Below are 21,390 nucleotides of genomic sequence, written 5' to 3'. Positions count from 1 at the left end.
CCGCACAATTTTTTTGCGTGTAGTATTCTTATCAAAATCTTGAAGGTTTACCCGAATTCCCAAAATTTTGAAATTTCTACTTCATGCGCATCATGCATCAGATTTCCAAAACTTCAACCAGAATTTCATATCCCACACCGTATGCTTGAATTCAAATCGAATAGCAGCGCAACTATCGCGCTGCTAAATTTGCTCACCCGATGCTTTCCGAAGGCAGCGCTGTTATTTTGCTACCCCGGTTAGCAGCGCCCGGTACGGATCAGCGTAATGATACTGCGCCATGTAATTTATGTCGTTTTCGATTATTCCCGACGGTGCACCGTGCGAGTGTAACAATTGACACCGGAAAATAGAACGGTTTCGGTGCAATATTTTGACAGCGTATGATAGTATTAGTGAAGGCGTCAATCAAAACAAAATGTCATTCTTCAAACAGATAGAACAGCTGTTTCTGTTATTCATGATTTGCTGTAAGGGATTCGGAAACATTAGATTCGTTCGGGTTTTGGATAGTTTGTTAATGATGTTTACAACCATGGCTGAATGTAAAATGTTTAAATAAATGTTTGGCATATGAACATTAATTTATTTTTCCTGAGAATTGATACCATGCATATATGCTAAAAAAAATCAGAATTTTCATATTTCAATACTGTAAGGACTTATTTAATTTCATCGATCCTCTCTCTGGCTAATAATTTCGCCAAAACTCATACTTCCGCAATGTTTCTAGCTCACGATGCAAAAGGTGATTTTTTTTGTAATAAGGCTAAGAGAGCAACGGAAATCAATCATCATTAGAATTTAATTCTATTGGAAAATCAATGTCGATTACTCGTCAATAGTTTTGAAAAACATAGAACCAGAGATTTTGAATTCCGTGCTTAAGATACGGGAACATACAACTCCAGCCGCTGCTTATTCTATTTTGTTGGCATCCATGAGCAAATTTCGGAAAATTTGACCGAACTAAAGTGTTTTTAATGTATTACTGTAGTACTGGTTACATGCAATCCAAACATCTGAGAGAAGCCTTCCTTTTTTTAATATAAGCCGTAAAAGCTTCTACTGATGAAACATACTCAGTATATCTTATTATTCTTATAAAACCTGTATTTATTGTAGCATTAGTAAATTCTAAGAATATTCAATTTCGAAATAAATACATTTTATCTGCGTAGTCGAAAATGAGCGCAAATGAAGATCTTGCTTGTTCGTTACCGAAAACAACAAAATCTACCAAAACGACCAAAACAAGAACACCACTGACAGTTTAGAACCATACATGTATTGGTAAAAAGAGTGCATTACCTGCTACACCCAGCTCGATCAGGGTGTAGGATTTTCTGCACCGGTGGCAATCGAGTGTAAAAACGGTGTGCTACCTGCGGAATAAAAGAACGGTTTGGGTGCAACTTTTGCTACACCGGTGGGAAAACGGTGCAGGCGGTGCAAATAAAGAAAAACGACATTAGTTTAGTCGCGCACCGTTACGGCTGCTCTCATTTGGCTTCGACTCAGCAGCACGCTGCACAGTGATTACTCTCTACACTGAGAACAGCGTTGCAGTTGAAATTACTATATTAGAGGGTTAAATTAAATACACAAAGCCACTTGATTTGCGCAGACTAAATTTGCATTTATATCAAATATTTTGTGCATTCAATTTCAAAAAATTGTAATGTAAATTGTTAAATTGAATTTAAAAGTCCGACACGAATGCACCCTTCTGGTGTAAAGTGTCATAAATACACAAACAAACAAACCATTTCGACAGTAAAAATTACTATTGTACGGAGATTTCACGATTGGACACGGCGGGTCTAAACCGCCGTTCCTCAAATCGCCGTCCAAATCGTCGGTCGATGAAAGAGAGAGATGTATTCGAAATCGATTGACACTTCGACAATTTTTATATACCATCGCCGTTGGTGCAACACGTACGTGAGATTGCCTTTTCACTACCACGATTTTTGTGTGCCCGCATATAAAAATACAATTGGCCATACATTTCAAACAGCAAGTTTCCTGTTTCAGTTACGGTTAATGTTTCACAAACAATCTCTTTTATGTAGAACAAAATGAAATCGAAAGCTTTGGACAGTAAAATATGTTATGAGTTCTCGAAAACTTATTCAAACCGACTCAAGTCAAAAAAGTATACAAACTTACTTTATCGATTCTACGTGTTTCGCAGACGGAATTCTACTCATTTCGCTCTAAACCAACTCGATTTTTCACTTTTAGAGCGTTTACTTTCTGGATTTACAAAACGACGAAAGTAAGATTTTCAACTTTCGCTACCTAACCACTACTTTCGTCGCTCCGCTGTATGGAGAGACAAAGTGACTTATCCACGAATCAAAACAAAACACTACTTGAGCTGATTTTACACTGGTAGAAAAACGTCGAAAGTAACTGTATGAAACGGCTTATAATTTTGTTATAATTATTTTTGTTGAAAATATTAGAAACTACGTAGTTTTTGAACGCGATCTGATTGTATGCAAAATTTGAGCAATATACAAATAGACATAATAAATTAGACCGCTAATGTCGCTGCAAATCTTGTGACCAGCATCTAGTATGCCTATTTTTGTGATGGTACTCAAAGTGTCAAATTTTCATCAACTCAATCATAGCAAATCATGCATTCGAAACCAAAATATACATTCAATCAACGTTCTTACCATGGACCTTTGCACGAGTTCACTAATTTGACGTTTGAGCGGTGCCATATTCACCAGTTACTATGGTCACGTAGATAACACGGCACCGCCCAAAAGTCAAAAAGTGAACTCGTGCATCGGTCCATTGTACGCGAGTGAAGTGTTTTGTTACCAAAATGGGTTTTTCGTGTGCTCTCAAGAGTTGTGATTCAACGTACAGTCGAAAGTCCCGTCTGGGCGTGTCGTTCCACAGGTGACGAACGCTAATAAATCACAAAATTACATGATAAAACCACTTTTTATTTCAGATTCCCTACAGATACTGTGATGGCCGCGCAATGGATGGCAAGTTTAAAGCAGAATTATCAAGAATTGAAACAAAATAGAGAAACAGCTATTTGTTTCCGACACTTTTCGAACTGCTGCTTCAAGACTGTCGGAGGGAGACGATTCCTTACAGCTGCGGCGGTACCCACAATTTTTAATGAACCGGAACAAAAATGCACCATGGACTTTTCTGATAACAACCAGCAAATCAGTGATGAACCACAAGCGGGCCCGATACAGGAAGTACTTGATAACGATTTACAGGAATGTAACAAAGACTGCATGAGGTGGAATATACAATATGACTGCTATTTTACTTTAAATAACAGCTTTAATTTCAGTGAAATTATGAACAATTCAGTGAGCGAGTTCAAATATGTAACCGACTTTTCAATGTGAATTATTTTATCTTAAGTCCTTTAGACTAAATGGTTCCATGTAAACGGTTCGAGAGCGTACAAGTCATTTAAAGACACAAGTATATAAAAACCACAAAATAGAAATGCGTTCAACATTGGGAGTGGTATATGTTTTATTAATCACTTCTTGTTCAATTATATCCTTTAAAAAAATCACATTATTCTTCAATGGCTATACGATGGAGGGGAAAAACAAGAGATGGAGTATCTACTCTACAATACAAAAATCCAACTGCTTATCCTTCCGACGATCACGAACGCGAATGATAAAGATTGATCAATACATATATTTTCAACACAATCGGATCCGTTCTTATCATGTGGAAGAAGTAAGTAAATGATGTTTCATTCAGTTCCAACTGTTCTAGCCATTCTTCCTTACATTTCAACAACATTTTCTTTCGCTTTTACTCGGTTCACTTCTCATGCACAACGAAATGACTAAATAAAACCAAAACAATCGTTGACACTTTGAGTACCGATGGTTGGCGCCAACAAAAATCAAGGCTACTGTGGTTGAATTGTCCCTATCACAACCCTTGTATGGGACTAACAGCGCCCCTAGCGTTCTAAATCTAATACTTCTATTGGTATACACGGCGAAAAAATGTTAAAAATGTGATTCATTTTAAAACAGTTTTAGAAGACAGGTTGTGATTCTTCTCAATTAGTTTTCTCAAAATCGTATGAAAGTTACTTACGTCGATTTGAAAAAGTAATCGAGAGTTCTTCATACGAAATAGTGATAATCTATTAAAGGATTCAAAAATGGTTGAACAATTTGGATCGAAAACTCTTACACTAGAAAAATTCCTCATATCGTTAGTATTTGTTCCACACATAGTATTTTGCAATTTGTGTCGACACATGTTGACTATGTGTGAAACAAATAACTGGAGTTCATTCAAAATATATTGAAGCTATGTGTCAGTTCACATGATAATTATTATTGAAAACCATGAGTTTTATGAAGATAATTTATGAATAATATTATTGATCTTAGCTCGGATTTTAGTTTAGAATATAGTTGCAAATTCTCAATCATATATAGTAATAAAAATGATTGTTTGTTCTCATTTCAATCACAATAATTATTATAATTTCTTCTTAAGAATTATTTTTGTCACAATGACCCAGCAATAAAGAAACCGGGAGAATTTCTGGTGATGTGGGATTGTTCGTATAAGCGAAGGAATGATGACTATTGTGATGCTTACAGGGTGGTTTCGCTGGCTGCCTTCCTTTGGTTCCGTCTTCTCACCCTCAAACTGCGAAAATGAATAATTCAATTAGTTATGTACTCAAGTTTTCAATAAATATTCGACAAACTTACCAAATTACTTGTTTAACGAAAAAGGTTTTCGTTTTACAAAATGGTTGATCTGCACTCGATCTGTTTTCCTCGTTCTTGTTGTTGATGTTCACTAGTTCATTTTCCATATAAGCGTTATGTGTGAAACTATATAGATTTTTGCTATGTGGATTCACACATATTTTTTATTCACAGTAACAAGGTTCATTCAATCTCATTTATATGAATTCAATGTGTGAGATAGGTTCTAATATTGATGTGTCGATACACATGTAGAAAATTATTACAATTTTTGCAGTGTATGAATGATGATTTTGCGGTGTTTGTTTCAATTTGTGCAACCCACCTATACATAAACATTTTACAATATATAACAATTACTTTACAGTTTGGCAAACAGTTCATTGGACTGATATGTTTGTGAGCTATTTTCAATTTCATCACCCTAAAAAAATTACACTGCTATAGCTTTAGCTTTATGTTCCCCATAAATATTAAATTATTTTTTCGTTTCCAGACAATTTGATAACAATCTGAACAATGTTTTGGTGATTTCTATATTTTTAATCGAAGAGGTTAGCAAAAAAAAAACAAAATATGTTCAATATGTTTGGTACATTCATTTTCACTGTGTAGAATAGTTTTGGCGTGTTTTTGATCGCGCATTGTCTTAAAAAAAAAAAAACAAACAAACCAACGAAAGCATTTTCTGCTGCTGCTGGTTCATTTTTATTAAAATACACATCTAATCGACCACCGGATTCAAAATCGATGGTAAGTAATCATTTTCTGAACTCATCCCGTCCAGCGGCATGTAATGTGCTTCTATTTTTTTCAGCTTGTGATGTGAGGCATTTGAAATTGTAGTTCTAGTCGCTTCCACCAAGCCACGGAAACGTTGAGAACACCGGACACAACCCGAAATAAACAAGCAGGCAAACGAGGCAAACTGAACCCGTTCTCATAGCTTCGGTGGCTGCTGCCTGATAGTGAAGGGAGTCAGGTAAGCTGTGGACCTGGAGAGGATGTCCGGAACTTGATACACTCGTCTCATTCGGCTATCGCCTGCATGACTAACCCCAGCTTCACAGGTACGAAGACGTGGCCAAGCTGCCGGATGGAAAAATGTGTCCGTATGTGTATATTTTGACATGATATGATGAATCCAATTCAAGCGAAAGTGTGTAAAGTAATTAAGATTAAATTGATACATAATAAAAATTTAAACACGAGTGTTCTTGTTTCATTACTTATAATGGAACATTTCATTGCATTTTCTTTTATTGTATAAATACAACGGAACGGTTCGATATACGGTTAAAATACCATAAAGCACCAAAAGCTGATAATTACACATGCATTATTCGTTATTTCTTTATTTATTTATTTATTTATTTATTTGTTCATCAACAGGCTTGATTCTGCCCCAATGATGTGTTCTTAAAACTAGGGTAAACAATAAGCATTTTGACAATATCACAGTAATAAAGACGGCAATAAGACAGTAATAATACGGCAACAAAATTTTTTTAAACATACAAATAAAACAAACCAGTAAATTTCGAATTTAAGCATTTTAAAACTAACAACTTCAAACACAAAACACTAACAACGAGCATATAATTTCAGTGAGACTTGATCAACTAGACGGATACCAAGTACATCTTTGGCGATTGATAAATTCCCTGAATTTTATAGTCGGTGGCCAAGTAGACGATCTCAATGCGGCTGTTTTCCATTTCTCATCGAGAACCACTGTAGTCCAATTCTTCACATGGTTTCCATTTCGGCACGAGCTTAATAACGGTCCTGTTGTCTATATCCGTGATTCCAAGCGATTTCGATACCAACGAATCGATATCTTGTTCCGTCACACAACTATCCACATTCGATAAAAGCAGCGAAAAATAATGTTGTCGTTCCGTGCTGGTGCATGCTATTCCTTCATTCGTATGATTAGCAGAACTTTCTCGCAATACTTCGTTCAGAGCGTCCGGAGATGATAACGGTGTTGAAACTTGATGCAATGGTAATGATTCCTCTAATGTTGAACGTCGCGAGTATCCTGACAAAATTGTAGTGATGTTGGAAATTTGAATCTTTAATTCATTAATTTCTTTTATTATTTCCACTTTTGGACCACTGTGCTCTGCGTCTTGTTTACATTCGATCAGCTCTTGGAAGCGTTCGGCATGAAACGATTCTAAACAGATATCGCAAAGCCATATTATGTTCTTTTTTATCACACTCACAGCAGCTTCAGAGAGTCCAACACAATGAGCATGATAAGCTCCGCTACAGTTTCCTTCGCACACAGTGAAGCATTCCGTCTTCATGTCAATAGAATGAGTGCACTTTTTACAAAGCATCTTCACAGCGATGGAGTTTTGAGTTCTCAAACGTCGAGTTTTATCATAAAAATTACTGCTTTCCAGCACAAATGATACCGTTGACAACAACTGTGATAGATATTGACTCCTGGTAGAGTTAAAAGGATACTACGACGCAATTTACTATTTTCAACGTTCGCAAACAAATTGAATCCAACTTAAAAAAACGGAGCGCGGTGAAACGACAACTAGCTTCTTGCAGAGACAATACTGTTATAATGGTTTAACTGTATTTGAACTGTTTGTCTAACAGTGAATTTGTCAAAATAATGGATGGTATTCAAATAAGGGTTATTTTTCTTAAAGCACTTTATTAATAATTCTCGCATAATCTGGGATAACGCCCTAAAAGCCATTGGTAACCACGTGTGTAGCTCTTTGTCTTAGGGCAAATGAATGTATAAGCATCCAAACCAACACCACTGGCAAGTAGAGAATGATCCTTTCTTCACCATAGAGTTGTTAAATATCGTATAAATCCATTGAAATGCTCAGAAACAGCGAGCTACACACATGGTTACCAAAGTTATGCGAGAATTTTATTACCTTATTCTGCTCCAACTTTTGGTTCCGTGTACAGATAAAACTTATTGAGTGGAAAACTTTTAGCGTGTTCACTCCACTCAACATTTTAGACGAGCCTCAGTGGCGAATTTCTTCCATAAAAATCATCGCAAGTTCAGATGTCATTCGATGTATCATACTTGTCAACTGACAACCTCCAGAAATAACACTTGCTATCTTTTTCGCTCTCTCTTTATCTGCCTCCCGATCCAAAGGTGTGCGTGTTTTGAAGATTCGACGTCGTAGCGAAAAGGAAAAATAATATTTAATATTATTTTTGCGCTGATTTTTTTGTACTTTTAGAAAGTTTGAATAGTTTTGCAAATGAGTCAAACCTTTTAACATAACTCTCTCAAATCAAAGTTCGCAGCAACTTTTGAGAAGCAGACGGTAAGTGTTGAATCAGGGGAAGTGTTGTTTCCTTCTAGACCTTTCAATATCAGATTCTGTCGCTTTTGATGAAATTTGACGACGTCATTGTCAAGTTTTAATTCCTGGGAAACTTTCATTGACCTTTGTAGCTAAACAGTATTGTTTTTCGTTGGGTTAGCTAATATTGTCTGAGAAAATTGGTCAATATTTAATTGATAACGGATGGTTTTTGTTATTCTTCATCAGAGCAATCAACATGGACGCGGAAAAATCGAGTAGCAGCTCGTTTGAAGATCTTTCCAACATCAATGAGCAAGAGCGGGCCGAAATGAATTCATCCACAGGCCAGCAACAACAACAGGAAGCAGGCACCAAAAACCAAAAGGAAGAGTATATGGACATCTTGGGGAATGGGACACTCCTGAAGAAGGTGCTGAAAGAAGGCCAAGGAGAACGACCCGAGAGCAGAGACATTGCCATTGTTAACTTCACCGGACGTTTGGATGATGGAACCGTCGTGGAAGAAGAGCAGAATTGTGTGGTTCAGATCGACGATGTAGAAGTTGTCCAAGGACTGGATATGGCATTGAAGCTGATGAATGTTGGCGAGCAAGCGGAAGTGATTGTGAGCTCGAGGTTCGCTTACGGAGAGCAAGGCTTGAAGAACGAAGACCATCCGGAACGAACGGTGCCTCCGAATGAGAAAATTACCTACACAGTAGAGCTGGTATCGACCAAGGAAGAAACCGATCTGGAGAGCAAAACATACACGGCCCGGAAGGAGATCGGTAACAAGAAACGTCTGAGGGGCAACTTCTGGATGAAACGGCAAGAGTACAATCTGGCAATCCAGAGCTACCGAAGGGCGCTGGAATACCTGGACGAAAGCGAAGGCGGCATCACGAATCCGACGGAAAGTGGAAACATGGAGGTATGTTTTAGTTGCACTGGAATGCTTTGCGATATCCTTGAGCTTGGAATGGTATTTTGAAGGGAACGATGATTTTATCTATTTAATCGCTGTATTAGGGTGCAGAGCTACTTGGGCACTTTCATGATTCACTTTGGCATGGATAAGACAACTAGAATTCCTTCGTGAATTCATCTACAGTGTATCTCAAGAATTGCTCCAAAATTATTCCAGATTTTCAGGAAAGAACTATCATTATTAAGCTCATCCATAAATTTTGTCCAGCTTTTGATCCACGAATTACTCTTACAGTACTTCCAAAAACTTCTTGAGCAATTTTCCAATCTTCATGAATTTTCAATACAGTCAACTCTCCATAACTGGATATTGAAGGGACCATCGAGTTAGGGAGGTATCGAGTTACAGAACACAAATCCAGTGCAACTGCGATCGAAGTAACCATCGAGTTAGCCATGAAAACCTACTTTTACTATGGTTCTCTAACTCGATATCGAGATACGAAATATCGAGTAAGGGAGAGACGACTGTATTTAGTTTCAAGTTTCATATCATCAAACACTACAGCAATTATTCCGATAATTTTTACACAAACTTGTTTAAGAATTTCGTTTTATTATTTTCAAGGAATGCCTTCAAAAAATCCTATTGGATTTTGTTTAGGGTATTTTGTTTTTCGAACATGATTTTACAAATTTATCAAGAGTTCCTTAGAAGTTAGGGAGTTTATCAGAGAGCGTCGTTAGGGTTCATCATTGCTTGAGATCTTAAAAATGTTCTGAACGAAAATCTAGCGGACGGAAATCCTAGCAAAATCGATTAAAAATCACTGGATGCATAGGCGCCCACTTTGGAGGGGGTGAAGCACTTTTTGCCCCCTCAATAATTTTACAGAGGGGCAAAGTATCATTTCCCCCTACCAATAATTTCGAACTTTTTTTTTTTAATAATGATCGCACTTAATTGAGAAATGTTATAATCATACTTCTCAGAATTTGTACAAATTTCACATATTTTTGCTCTGATGAATAATAAATCTAATAGCATAACATAATAAATTTTGATACACGTTACAAATGCTTTACACTTTTTTCCCAGGCTAAGGCCTGGGTGGTCTCTGCTGTACGTATGAGACGTCCCCATTCGACTCAATCCATGGCTGCCCGTCTTCAATTTGTTCGATCCATCATGCTCGCTGCGCACCACGTCGTCTTGTGCCGGTCGGATTGCTTTCGAGAACCATTTTCATCGGATTGTAATTCGAAATTCTGGTGATATGCCCGGCCCACCGCAACCGCCCATTTTTGCGAAGTGGACGATGGTTGGCCTTCATCCGCCTTCTCCACGTTCCGACTTCCATCAACACCTTCCGTTCGAAAACACCAAGAGCGCGTTGATCCTCTGTAGGTAGTGTCCATGTTTCGTGCCCATAGAGGAGTGCCGTTCCAATCAGTGTCTTCTAGATAGTTAACGATCAACGCTCCGTCATCGTAATCATCGTCATCAACGAAACTTCAAAAGCAGTTTTTCTGTTCAAAACTAAAAATTATTCGATAAAAATGTGTTCACTGTGTTTCGGTTGGAGAAAAGAATACAGTGAACACATTTTCCCGTAAATTTTCTTGATTTTGAACGAAAAAACTGCTTTTGAAAATTATAAAATCAATGACGGATCATGCCCCCTTAAGTTCGTGCGAAGGCGATCTTCGCTCGATCGGAGAGTTTTGCGGAGTCCAAAATAGGCACGATTTTCAGCCACGATGCGTCTCTGGGTTTCTCTACTGGTGTCATTGCAAGCGGTCACTAGTGAACCTAAGTACCGTAATACGGGATAACATTGATCAGTTTTTAGGATATTTCTCAAATATTTCATTTGAAAATGCAAATATTGCGAGTTTTATATTTTTAAAACAAATACTGTCACCAATAGCTCGTGACCACATACTGTAGTTTGTTTCTTGAAAGATTTAAGCATATTTATTATAATGTTTTAGGCGATTGTTTTGTTTAGCTGATATGGGGAACATTGATCACTTATGTAAACAACGTTCGGTAATATTGAAAATGTCGGTACTTACTTAAATCATAACTTCTGAAGCAGAATATGATGGTCAAACTCTTACAAGTCATTTACTTTTATTTAGTTATTTTAAAATTAAAAACACCACGAACCGCGGAATTCGCCTAAAGGTAGGCAATTTCCTGCCAAATTAAACATTCTTTTGAAAGTTTTGGCGTTTTTGGCGATGCCATTTTTAGCAAGAATCACATTTCCCTTGCTCATATCGCTTGTACAACTTATGTGAGACATGAATCTTCGGTAGTGTCATCCTCAACCAATGAAATCATTGTTTCAAAAAGTTGTTAAATTTACGCATGGAGAAATGCAATTTTCGCAAGCATCTTAATTTCCATTGGCTTATGATTATAAGAAGTAGAACCGCAATTCATGATGATACGAACTTTTTATGAGATGAGTCATTCCGATCAATGTTACCCCGCTGATCAATGATACCCCGGATTACGGTACACGAATTCTTCGACCACCTCGATTTAATCACTGTCAATATAAACTCGAGGTGAGGAAAATGCCGTGTGTCCTCTGGTGGGCCCTCGCTATCATCTACTTCGTCTTCGACACATTGATGTTCAGTTCAATTCGCCTAGCTTCAGCCCTTAGTCGGATGTTCGTATCTGCCATCGTTTCAAAGTTCCCTGTTACAATATCATGGGCTTTCTGTATGCCACTCGTGTCTATCCCAGCTCTTCCTATCACACCCTCTAACGCAGGGTTTCTCAACCGGTGGTCCGCGGACCCCTAGGGGGCCGTGAAGAGTTCCCAGGGGGTCCGCCATTGAGAACAAGTTTCGTTTCTCCTAACTGATGAATAAGTCTCGCGTAAAAATTCAAAAGGGCCGATCCTTAGATCATTGAATCAGAGAATATTGATCACTACATTTTCAATTGCTATTTCTCTATATTCATATGATATCTTGCTCGTTGATTGCATTTTACTATTTCAAAACGTTAATAATAGATATCATTATGAAAACTGCCAAAAATGTGGAAAACAATATGAAATAAAATGTTTTACCCATTTTTTATTTTCAAACAGATATTGGCCTATTTATGAGTTTTGTTAGTGTGCCGTGGCCCAAGGATAGGTCCTTTGATTTTCAAAACAGCCATTTTCAAATAAGATTGGAAGATGATTAAATTGAATTGTAATTGACTGCCATTTGCTGATAGTTTTATGAGATATTTCAATGAAACATTTCAACTTCATACCCATACAAAAACCGAGTGTTCGGAATATGAGTCTGTTCGGAATTTGAGACAAAACTGTACTGAACACAATATGCATTGTTTCCAAGCGCTTCTTATTACCGTTTTGTCTCAAATTCCGAACAGACTCATATTCCGAACACTCGGTTTTTGTATGGCGATTTGGTTGAAATGTTTCGCTGAAATATGTCACCAAATAACAAGGAAACGGCAGTCGATTGCAATTCAATTTTAACGTCTCCAATATAATTTATACCGCGGGTGTAGTGATGATTCTCTAGTTTGAAACCAGTAGAATCAGCTCAGATAAATTTATTAGCGAAATTATTCATTTGAATACGGTTTATTCGTGCTGTTCGGAATTTGAATCAAGGTGTTCGGAATATGAGACAGAATAAACACAGTGTTCGGCATTTGAATCAAAATGTTGTTCCATACTTTTACGTAAAAACAATACTAAAACTAATTAAATCAACATTATTATTGGTACACCCAACAGCTAACAGTTAGACTTTACGAAGAAATTAAAATTTACACAAATATCAACTAATTTATGCCAATCAGATGCATTTGAAGTCACTGTTAGCCTTAAGTGTTCGGAATATGAGTCAAAACGGTACCATGTTCCAGACAATTCAGCCGAGAAAATTCCCCCTGTCAAAGTGGATCCTGGAAGTGCCAAAGTTTTTTAGTTAATTCTGAACCGAGCATAAATGCAGCTTAGTGTTTTGTTTCAGACAATTGGATTGTGGAAAACCTCACAGTGGTTTATCATTCTGCATGAATTGTTGAATTTTTCCAAGATGCCTTATGGAAGTTCCTTGTTGTATTATTGGAAAATACAAGGTAAATTCCTGACTCAATTCATAGTGGACTCCTCCAAAAGATTACAGCAGGATTCTTGTATTGACGATTTCTCCATTAGGATTTGTTGTGGATTACAGACATTATTTGTAGAAGTGCCTGTCCAGTACATTAGATAACACTTCAATAATCGCATTATGTATATTGTACAACATAGTTGAGAAAACCTCGCTTTTCGATCACAGTCCAGCTTGGTGCTTCTGGCATTGGTAAACTGCGTGGCGACCGGAAGGGAAAATTATTGGAGAGATTCGGTATTTCCATAAACATTGATTTTAAGAACATCCATCTTTAGGGGTCCGTGAGACGTTTGTAAAGCTTCAAAGGGGGTCGCAGTACCAAAAAGGTTGAGAACCACTGCTCTAACGCAATGTTGAACAGTAAACACGAAAGCCCATCACCTTGCCATAATCCTCTGCGAGATTCGTAGGAACTCGCAAGTGTGCCTGATCAGGCTTTCCTAATGTACAGCATCGACACGACAGCAGCCGAAAACACCGAACCGACAGGCGCTGTGTGTTTTCATTTCACTGCTTCTTGCTGCTGTACGTTTCGCACCACACATGGGACGTAATAGCAACCAGACACATACGCATGAATGTTGGCAGTATAGAGCTTATGTCGTTTTTCTTTATTTGCACCGCCTGCACCGTTTTCCCACCGGTGTAGTAAAAGTTGCACCCAAACCGTTCTTTTATTCCGCAGGTAGCACACCGTTTTTAACTCGATCGCCACCGGTGCAGAAAATCCTACACCCTAATCGAGCTGGGTGTAGCAGGTAATGCACTCTTTTTACCAATACATGTATGGTTCTTAGCTGTCATTGGCGTTCTTGTTTTGGTCGTTTTGGAAGGTTTTGTTGTTTTCAGTAACGAAGTTCATTTTCGACTGCGAAGATAAAATGGATTTATTCGTCTTTTTATTCATTTATTCAGAGAAATATGCTTGACATTTATAAATGCAGCAAAAACTACAATAAATACATATTAAACAATAATAAGTATCAGTAGAAACTTTTACGGATTATGTTAGAAAATGGAATTCTTCATTCAGATGTTTGGAATAAATGTATATCAGTAAGTACCACAAATTTAACTGAAAATATCTCCGAAATTTGCTTAAGGGTGCAAACAAAAAAGAAACAGCAGCGACAGGAGCTGTATGTTCACATATTTTAAACTCGGATTACAAAATCTCTGGTTATATTTTAAAAAAAAGTCGATTGACGAGAAATCGACATTATTTTTTTCATTTTGGTTCGAATGCAAAGATTGATTTTCATTGCTCTCTTCGCATTATTACAAAAAAAAACTGATTCACCTTTTTCATCGTGAGCTAGAAATAAGTCCTTACAGTATTGAAATAAGAAAATTCTGAATTTTGAATATATTTTATTGAATTATGAAATATATATCATTGAATCAGTTCTTAGGAAAAATTGATTTAGTTTCATATACCAAACATTTATTTCGTCCACGGCATATTATTGTTTTCAGCCAGTGTTAATAAGCACTATTAACAAACTATCCAAAAGAAAAAGGAGTCTAATGTTTCCGAATTTCTTACAGCACATAATGAATAACAGAAACAGCTGATCTATCTGTTTGAAAAAATGACATTTTGTTTTGATCAACGCCTTTACTAACACCATCATACGCTATCAAAATATTGCACCGAAACCGTTCTATTTTCCGGTGTCAATTGTTACACTCGCGCGGTGCACCGTCGGGAATAATCGAAAACGACATTAGTGACATTTGAACACACGTAGAGTAGCATACGCTCGTCGTACACAGTTTGTTTTTGTTTTCCTCAAAGAAACTTGCACACGCTTTCCAGACTCATTAAAATGCATATGGAAATATTACCCAATTTGAAAAATTTATACTCGAATTCTGGGTGTTTTTCGAGACAGAGTGCATATTGTTTTCCTCTAAGGTTCACAACTACATTTACACTAGGGCACCCATACCATCGGGCGTGATAACCACTATTGGAACAGTCGCTGTCTAAAGAACTCAGCTGACAGCATTCGTGATCATGCCATAGCGAGCCAAACGGGCGTAACGTAATTTGAGCAACATGGTTTAAAAATCATTGATAATATGATTATGTTCAAAACTATGCTCGTCTTGTGGGTGCATAGTCTAGTGAATGCAGAGCAAACATTTTGAAGAATCAAAAAAAAAAACTTGTGAAAAAATTTAAGTGAGACGTATCACATTGCGCCAAATACAGAACACGAGAGGCCCCGACTGCTTATTCATTTTGCCTGTACGACGCTTGGGTGTACGGGACTTGTTATGAATGAACAACCGAGCTTGTCATCGGCTAACGAATAAACTACATGCAATGTGATCAAACTGCCATGTGCTGAACAAGACGGCATCGTTACATGTCGCATGACTACCTCATGGTAGGCTGTCATGGATAATTCATTCAAAAGGCTGTCGTGTAAAGCAGTTGATGACAGCCTTCGAAATACTGTCGTGAGGCGGTACATTGGGGAAGCCTGTGCCTGATACTCGGACTACGCACGTCACTCGCTCCATCGTCGCCTTGATCTGTCTTATCAGTTTGTCTGGGAAACCATATTCGTGCATAATCTGTCATAGCTGATCTTGATCTATGGACCAATGCACGCGTTCACTCGTTGACGTTTGAGCGGTGCCGTGTTATTTACGTGACCATGGCAACGAGTGAATTCGGCACCGCCCAAACGTCAAATTCGTGAAAAGGTGCATTGGTCCATTGTATCATATGCCGATTTGAAATCGATGAACAAATTGCTGCAACACCTGACAGATGACGAATATCTGGTCCGTTGTAGGTCTTTTGCCCATAATTCGTGCCTGATGTCGCCCAACGTATTCTCTGGCTATTGGTGATAGTCGGCGGCATACAATTTGGGAGAGTATCTTGCACGTGGTCGCACGATAATTGGCGAAACCAACTTGTCGCCCTTTTTGTAGATGGGACACACGACAACTTCCATCAAATTCTTCCGGTAATATTTCCTCCTCCCAAACCTTGGAAATAACTTTGCGGTGTTGCAGCATTCTCGTCCATGCTGCATTATTCTTATCATTCAAATGCTCGCATTCGCCGTCGTACCAGTCGTTTGTTTGATTTGGCGGCGCCAAGTTGCTCTTCCTTTGGTAGGTCCATTTACAACTGCTGCGCGTAAACTTGGGCTACTTCTGTGTCTCATTGCCACTCGATGTTGGGCCGTGGCGTTCGGCTTCAAGTTCTAAACGCATACATACAGCAACTAGGTAGTGATCAGTAGAATCTATATTGGCACTGTGATATGCGCGAACATTGGTGATGTCGGAGAATTCCGTCGATTAGGTTTTCGGTTTGATTATCGGGTGATCTCCTGGTGGCTTTAGGGAGATTTTTGCTAGGGAAAAAGGTGCTTTGGACTACCATACCACGAGACGCTGCAAAGTTGACGCATCGTTGGCCGTTATCGCTCGATATGGCGTGGAGGCTATTCCGCCCGATAACCTGTCTGTCTCTCGTTCTACCTGTGCGTTCATGCCCCCAACAACGATTTTCACGTTACGCAGTGAGCATCTGTCATATATCTGCTCCAGCTGCGCTTGAAACGTCTCCTCGTAGTCGGGTCTCCCTTCATGTGGACAGTGTACATTGTTAATGATGTAGTTGAAGAAACGACCTTTTATCCAAATCTTGCACATCCTTCCCTTGACCAGCTACCAAACCGTTAACACGTTGCCGAATCTTGATCAACACTATGAAGCCAGTTATTAGCTCATTTGTGGTTTGGCAAAGGTTTGGTAGAAAGTGGACACTCGATGCCCAATTTTCCACACCTTCTGTCCAGTCCAACAAAGTGAGGTGGGTCTTTTAAGATTGTTATGGGCCGTATTATCTCCTATGCTAATCGCAATAAAGTTTTTACATGTGGCTTATTGGGCCTACGCCAGCACTCCTGTCTCGAAGGAGCGCCATCGTGCCAGCTCTGTCTAACGTTCCAACTAGCACTGGGACGATCGTGCTGCTGAGGCTACCAGCAGTTGAATGAAATTTTCAGAGTTGCGGGATTAACTTTTGGTTTCTTCTTGTACCTTAACAGCCAACGAACGCAGAACTACAAGAACTGTTGGAAGATCGCATGAAGGTTTACAACAATTTAGCTTTAGCTCAATTGAAGATTGCAGCGTACGATGCTGCCCTGAAGTCAGTCGATCACGTTTTGCAGTGTCAGCCAAACAATGCAAAGGCTCTGTTCAGGAAAGGAAAAGTATGCTCTAAAAAACTAAATACAGGAAAATTACTAACAATTTGTTTTTCTCAGATTCTCGATGCTAAAGGTGATACCGAAGGAGCTATATCATTCCTGCAAAAAGCTGCAACGATTGATGAGGACGACAAACTGATTCAGTCTGTAAGTAATCATGAATTCCTTGATATTCAACACTTATAATGATTTTTTTTTAAATTATGGCAGGAACTTTCCAAACTCATTTTGAAGTCAAAACGCGAGGCACGCAACGAGAAAGATCTGTACCAGAAGATGCTGGGGCAAGCTCAGAAGTTGGAGCAGAAATCAAAAACTACCCCGGCTACTCAAAATCGAGAAACTTCCAAGGTAAAGACAAGTTCTCTATAAGATAGATGTTTAGTGTTTTGTAGTTCGGTGATCTATTGTGAAATACCCTAGATGTCGTATTTTGAAGACTCCTTGAAACGAGCCCCAAGGTTAGAACTATTTTTATCTAGAATTCAAATAATTGTGTTCTTCTTTTCTTTCTTTTCCCTCTTGTCTTTCATGCCAACCAAATCGTAATTATGGGGGCGATTTCTACGCACGTGTTCTGTGGGATGTGACCTAGCTCTGCTCTTTCTTTCAGTTCAAGCTATGGGGCTACCTCATGGGATCCATTTTGATTGGCGTCGCTGGCGTGGCAATCTATCGCTACAACAATAGGTACTTTTAGAAAATACCAGGACCATCGGAACCGTGACGTCGAAATTTCAAAACTAAGGACATAGCAATTGCATTCAATAGCGGATCGTAGCGAGGATATTTTTTAGCGAAATCATTGCGTCGGTAATTGGTAACAGTGTTCCATCATCACATTATCATGTACTTCGTCACCGATAAGTGTAGGTTAATCTTTCAGCTAGGCAATCAAACACTGCTGACCTATCATAACGAACACGGTGGAAAAATCATCCTTAATTAATATAAAAAGACAGCTCTGAACAGAAAGAGAAAAAAGTTGTTCTACTATGTAAATCTTTACAATAGCATTTTTACATAATTTATACTTTCGCTGTCATCTATGCAATCCTATCATGCGCGACAAGTAATGCGACCTGCCGCACAGTTCGTTTTATTTTTTACTCGAATGGGATAACAAAAATTATGGCGATGTTAGATATTTACTTTAATTTCCTATAGAATGCCTTTTTATGTCAGTGGTAGTCGAATTCTTGGCTTGGGTCGTCATATGTCATTCCACAGTGCAGGTGTAGTACGTAATATCACGTCATGTAAACTTGTGATGCATGTATAGATTTTCCAAGGTTTTTTTTAATTAAATAAATCCAAATGTATAATAAAAAATGTGTGTATCCTTGTGGACTACTTGTACTCATAGAGAAAACATCATTTTTATTGCAGCCTCTTGGGTAGTTTATTAGATTATGTTTTTTTCGCAAACTCTGAAGTCTTCGCAGTTTGTCTTTTTAGGTATCTTTCTATCTTCGAGTTTGGGTCATTTGGCGTAACGTCATTTTGGCGTATTTTCACTTCACTCATTGGATGAACATCTTATTCTTCCCAAAAGAGGTGCGCTTTGCGAAAGAGGACCACGTGATTATTGAGCTAAAATCGAATTCAGGTTAACTTCTGCGTCCATGAGTCCTCACGTGGCGTAGGAGTAACGCGCCCTATGTAGAGAACAGGGAGTTGTGAGTTCGATTCTCACTGAGAAGACGCATAACTTTTTCGGAAACTTCACATCAATTTGTCCATTTAATCAAATTGCAAAGTATATGGAATGTTTAGTTTTTCGGTAGTTGTTAAACTTCCACGTAAACCACGAATCATAATTAATTAAAACAAGTAGTACTACCAAACCCACGAGATGTCCCTCTATGTCTACCTGCAACCATGTACTACGTCTAGTAATTAAGCCTACGCTCGCTGTCTTCAATTCCCAAGGACGATGTTTTCAAATAAGGTGCCATTTCTCTGCTCATCAAATCTCCCAATCAAGCTTCCAAGCGCAATACTGATCAATAATTTCGAAAGCGTATCTTCCATCATTCATTGCTCATTGAATTACTTTTTGGAAACTGTACACATTTTCGCCACTAAAGTTACAAAAAGGTATCAGCATATCAAAATCTATTATATCAAAGTGGAATGAATTCTGAGAAAATTGAAAGTATCTCTCACTTATCGCTCTCTGTAACAATCATGATCAATGATGAAAATCCTGGTGAGCTAATTGTAAGAATTGTTACAAGAAACTTCTTTAACCGTTTAGAAAAATAACTCACGGTAGGTATGGTTTCTTAAAAAATCTACGACCAAACCTGTATATGTTCTGGTACATATTGCCGTGAGTATTCCTGGAAGTAATTTTAGAGAAATTTCTGGAACATCCATAGATAATTATCAGATGATTCCTGAAGATTTTGTGGAGCAATCGGCTGTATAGTTTAATAGTGGAAGTCACGGCTACGCGGCACTGTGTATTATTTTCTCGATTTCATGCGCTTTTTGAATAGCGCCCAAACCGTTGATTTTAGCGATATAGTTTGTTCGGAGAAGTTTCTTGGTATATTAAAGCACAACTTTTGACGAAAAAAGTTTTGTGATCAATCCACCTAGCAGTGAGATAGAAAAACTCTGTGCACTTTTTTCAAATAGGCGTATCTAGCATTGACATGAAATTGAGAAATCGAGGTGTGAAGTTTTCATTCAGAAAATAAATTAAATATTTCAAATTAAAAGCTCTAATATTCCAAAAACCGCTCCACCGTCTTCAGTGTCTAATGGTTTACCATGGTATAATTTGGTATGATTATTGAGATTGATTTACCCACTCAAAACTGACAAAAATATGCTCACGCCCTTTAAGTTTTGGCATATTGGTTGCGCCCTTTACATATATCGCCATTTGACAAAACAAAAATTAATTTCGCCTGTTTACATAGCCTTTTTGTGTTTTGGATGTTTAATGTCGCCCTGTTGCTGAGCCTGTTTACCAATCGAGAAAACAAATGCGCCCTTCTGCATTTTGTTTAGTAATTCGTAAATTACTAGGAAAACCCAGGTGAATATATTGTTTTATAGTATCATGACTAGGTATAATGTTGAGTAATGCTATGTGGTTCTTTTGCAGGTAAAAATTTAAGATTGATCCTGAACGCGTAAGATTTGCAGTGGTGGTGCAATCAGTCGTGAGCGATGCAGTTCTATCCAACGGATAAAAATAAAATAAGGCTGTTATCAGTAACACATCTATGTTTCTTTCCGAGTTTCCACGGTGCATAGCATTTTGTTTGCAATCTTTCCATGTTTTAGATTAGTGATGATGATTATATTCCAATGCATTAATGACGAATAGTGCTATTTTAAAATCAACATTACCGTATCTTTAAAACAGCCGCATGTTTGTATTAGCAGTTTAACTAGTTAAATCACTCCGATTGAAAATTATGCACAAAAATCATCGTACCGTCGTGCGGGCGACATTGGGCCATAAGGTGGCAACAATCTACCCGACCAACCAGTCTTCATAATTCTTTATAGATCTTCAACCAACGATGACGATCGCTAACGGTTCAAAACGAATCTATATCGATCGCTATCGAAAATCACTGACTGGTTGACCGGGTAGCTACAGAATAATGAAAAGGATGTGGAAAACTTCAAGAAGCTTTATAAATAGTAGCCTTGGAATCAGTAGGTAAGTTTTTCGATACTCATACTTGCCACGCAAAAGGCGGTCAAAGTAACCCCTTAGGCCCAATGTCACCTCACACGGCGGTATGATTAAAACCATACGACCCAACTAAGACAAGGCATGTTTCTCACAGTGTTGAAAGAAGGTCTCTATTTAGAAGCCTGGAGAACAAATTATTTGAAGAGTTCCTTGGGAAATTTATGGATAATTTTCTCGAAAAATTTGTGAAGGATTCTTTGGAGTGATTCATCAGTACAATTTTCTGATTAGTTAAAGAAATCTTGAACGGCAATTTTGAGTGCAACCCT

General features: G+C 38.1%; 1 protein-coding gene and 3 long non-coding RNA genes across 7 annotated transcripts; 3 read left to right on the top strand and 1 right to left on the bottom strand.

The window, feature by feature from the left end:
- Positions 1–287: 287 nt before the first annotated feature.
- LOC110676090 lies at positions 288–1,473 on the bottom strand. The gene is made up of 2 exons (XR_002500062.1): positions 1,312–1,473; positions 288–468 (listed from the first exon to the last, which is right to left on the bottom strand). It is a non-coding gene; the product is annotated as an uncharacterized LOC110676090 (long non-coding RNA).
- Positions 1,474–2,811: 1,338 nt separating this feature from the next.
- LOC110676089 lies at positions 2,812–3,150 on the top strand. Its single transcript, XR_002500061.1, has 2 exons — positions 2,812–2,922; positions 2,978–3,150. It is a non-coding gene; the product is annotated as an uncharacterized LOC110676089 (long non-coding RNA).
- A 4,710-nt stretch (positions 3,151–7,860) lies between these two features.
- Positions 7,861–18,739, top strand: LOC5576045 (peptidyl-prolyl cis-trans isomerase FKBP8). 4 transcript variants are annotated; one of them, XM_001662320.2, is made up of 7 exons: positions 7,861–7,898; positions 7,985–8,071; positions 8,300–8,984; positions 17,233–17,400; positions 17,455–17,544; positions 17,608–17,748; positions 17,993–18,739. In XM_001662320.2, the coding sequence occupies exons 3-7, from the start codon at positions 8,310–8,312 to the stop codon at positions 18,095–18,097; spliced, it is 1,179 nt and encodes a 392-aa protein (XP_001662370.2). In that variant the 5' UTR covers positions 7,861–7,898; positions 7,985–8,071; positions 8,300–8,309; the 3' UTR covers positions 18,098–18,739. The 4 variants fall into 4 exon arrangements, 3 of the variants coding, with proteins under 3 accessions (XP_001662370.2, XP_001662371.2, XP_021698309.1); XR_002500060.1 differs by having other exon boundaries at positions 7,870–8,071; positions 17,608–17,858; positions 18,011–18,140; XM_001662321.2 differs by having other exon boundaries at positions 7,871–8,071; positions 18,011–18,729.
- A 1,288-nt stretch (positions 18,740–20,027) lies between these two features.
- On the top strand, positions 20,028–20,632 carry LOC110675356. Its single transcript, XR_002499398.1, has 2 exons — positions 20,028–20,449; positions 20,519–20,632. It is a non-coding gene; the product is annotated as an uncharacterized LOC110675356 (long non-coding RNA).
- Positions 20,633–21,390: the final 758 nt, after the last annotated feature.

Source organism: Aedes aegypti, chromosome 2 (assembly GCF_002204515.2).
Source record: "Aedes aegypti strain LVP_AGWG chromosome 2, AaegL5.0 Primary Assembly, whole genome shotgun sequence".
Lineage (NCBI taxonomy): Eukaryota > Metazoa > Arthropoda > Insecta > Diptera > Culicidae > Aedes > Aedes aegypti.
This window is presented reverse-complemented; position numbering and strand designations above follow the sequence as displayed.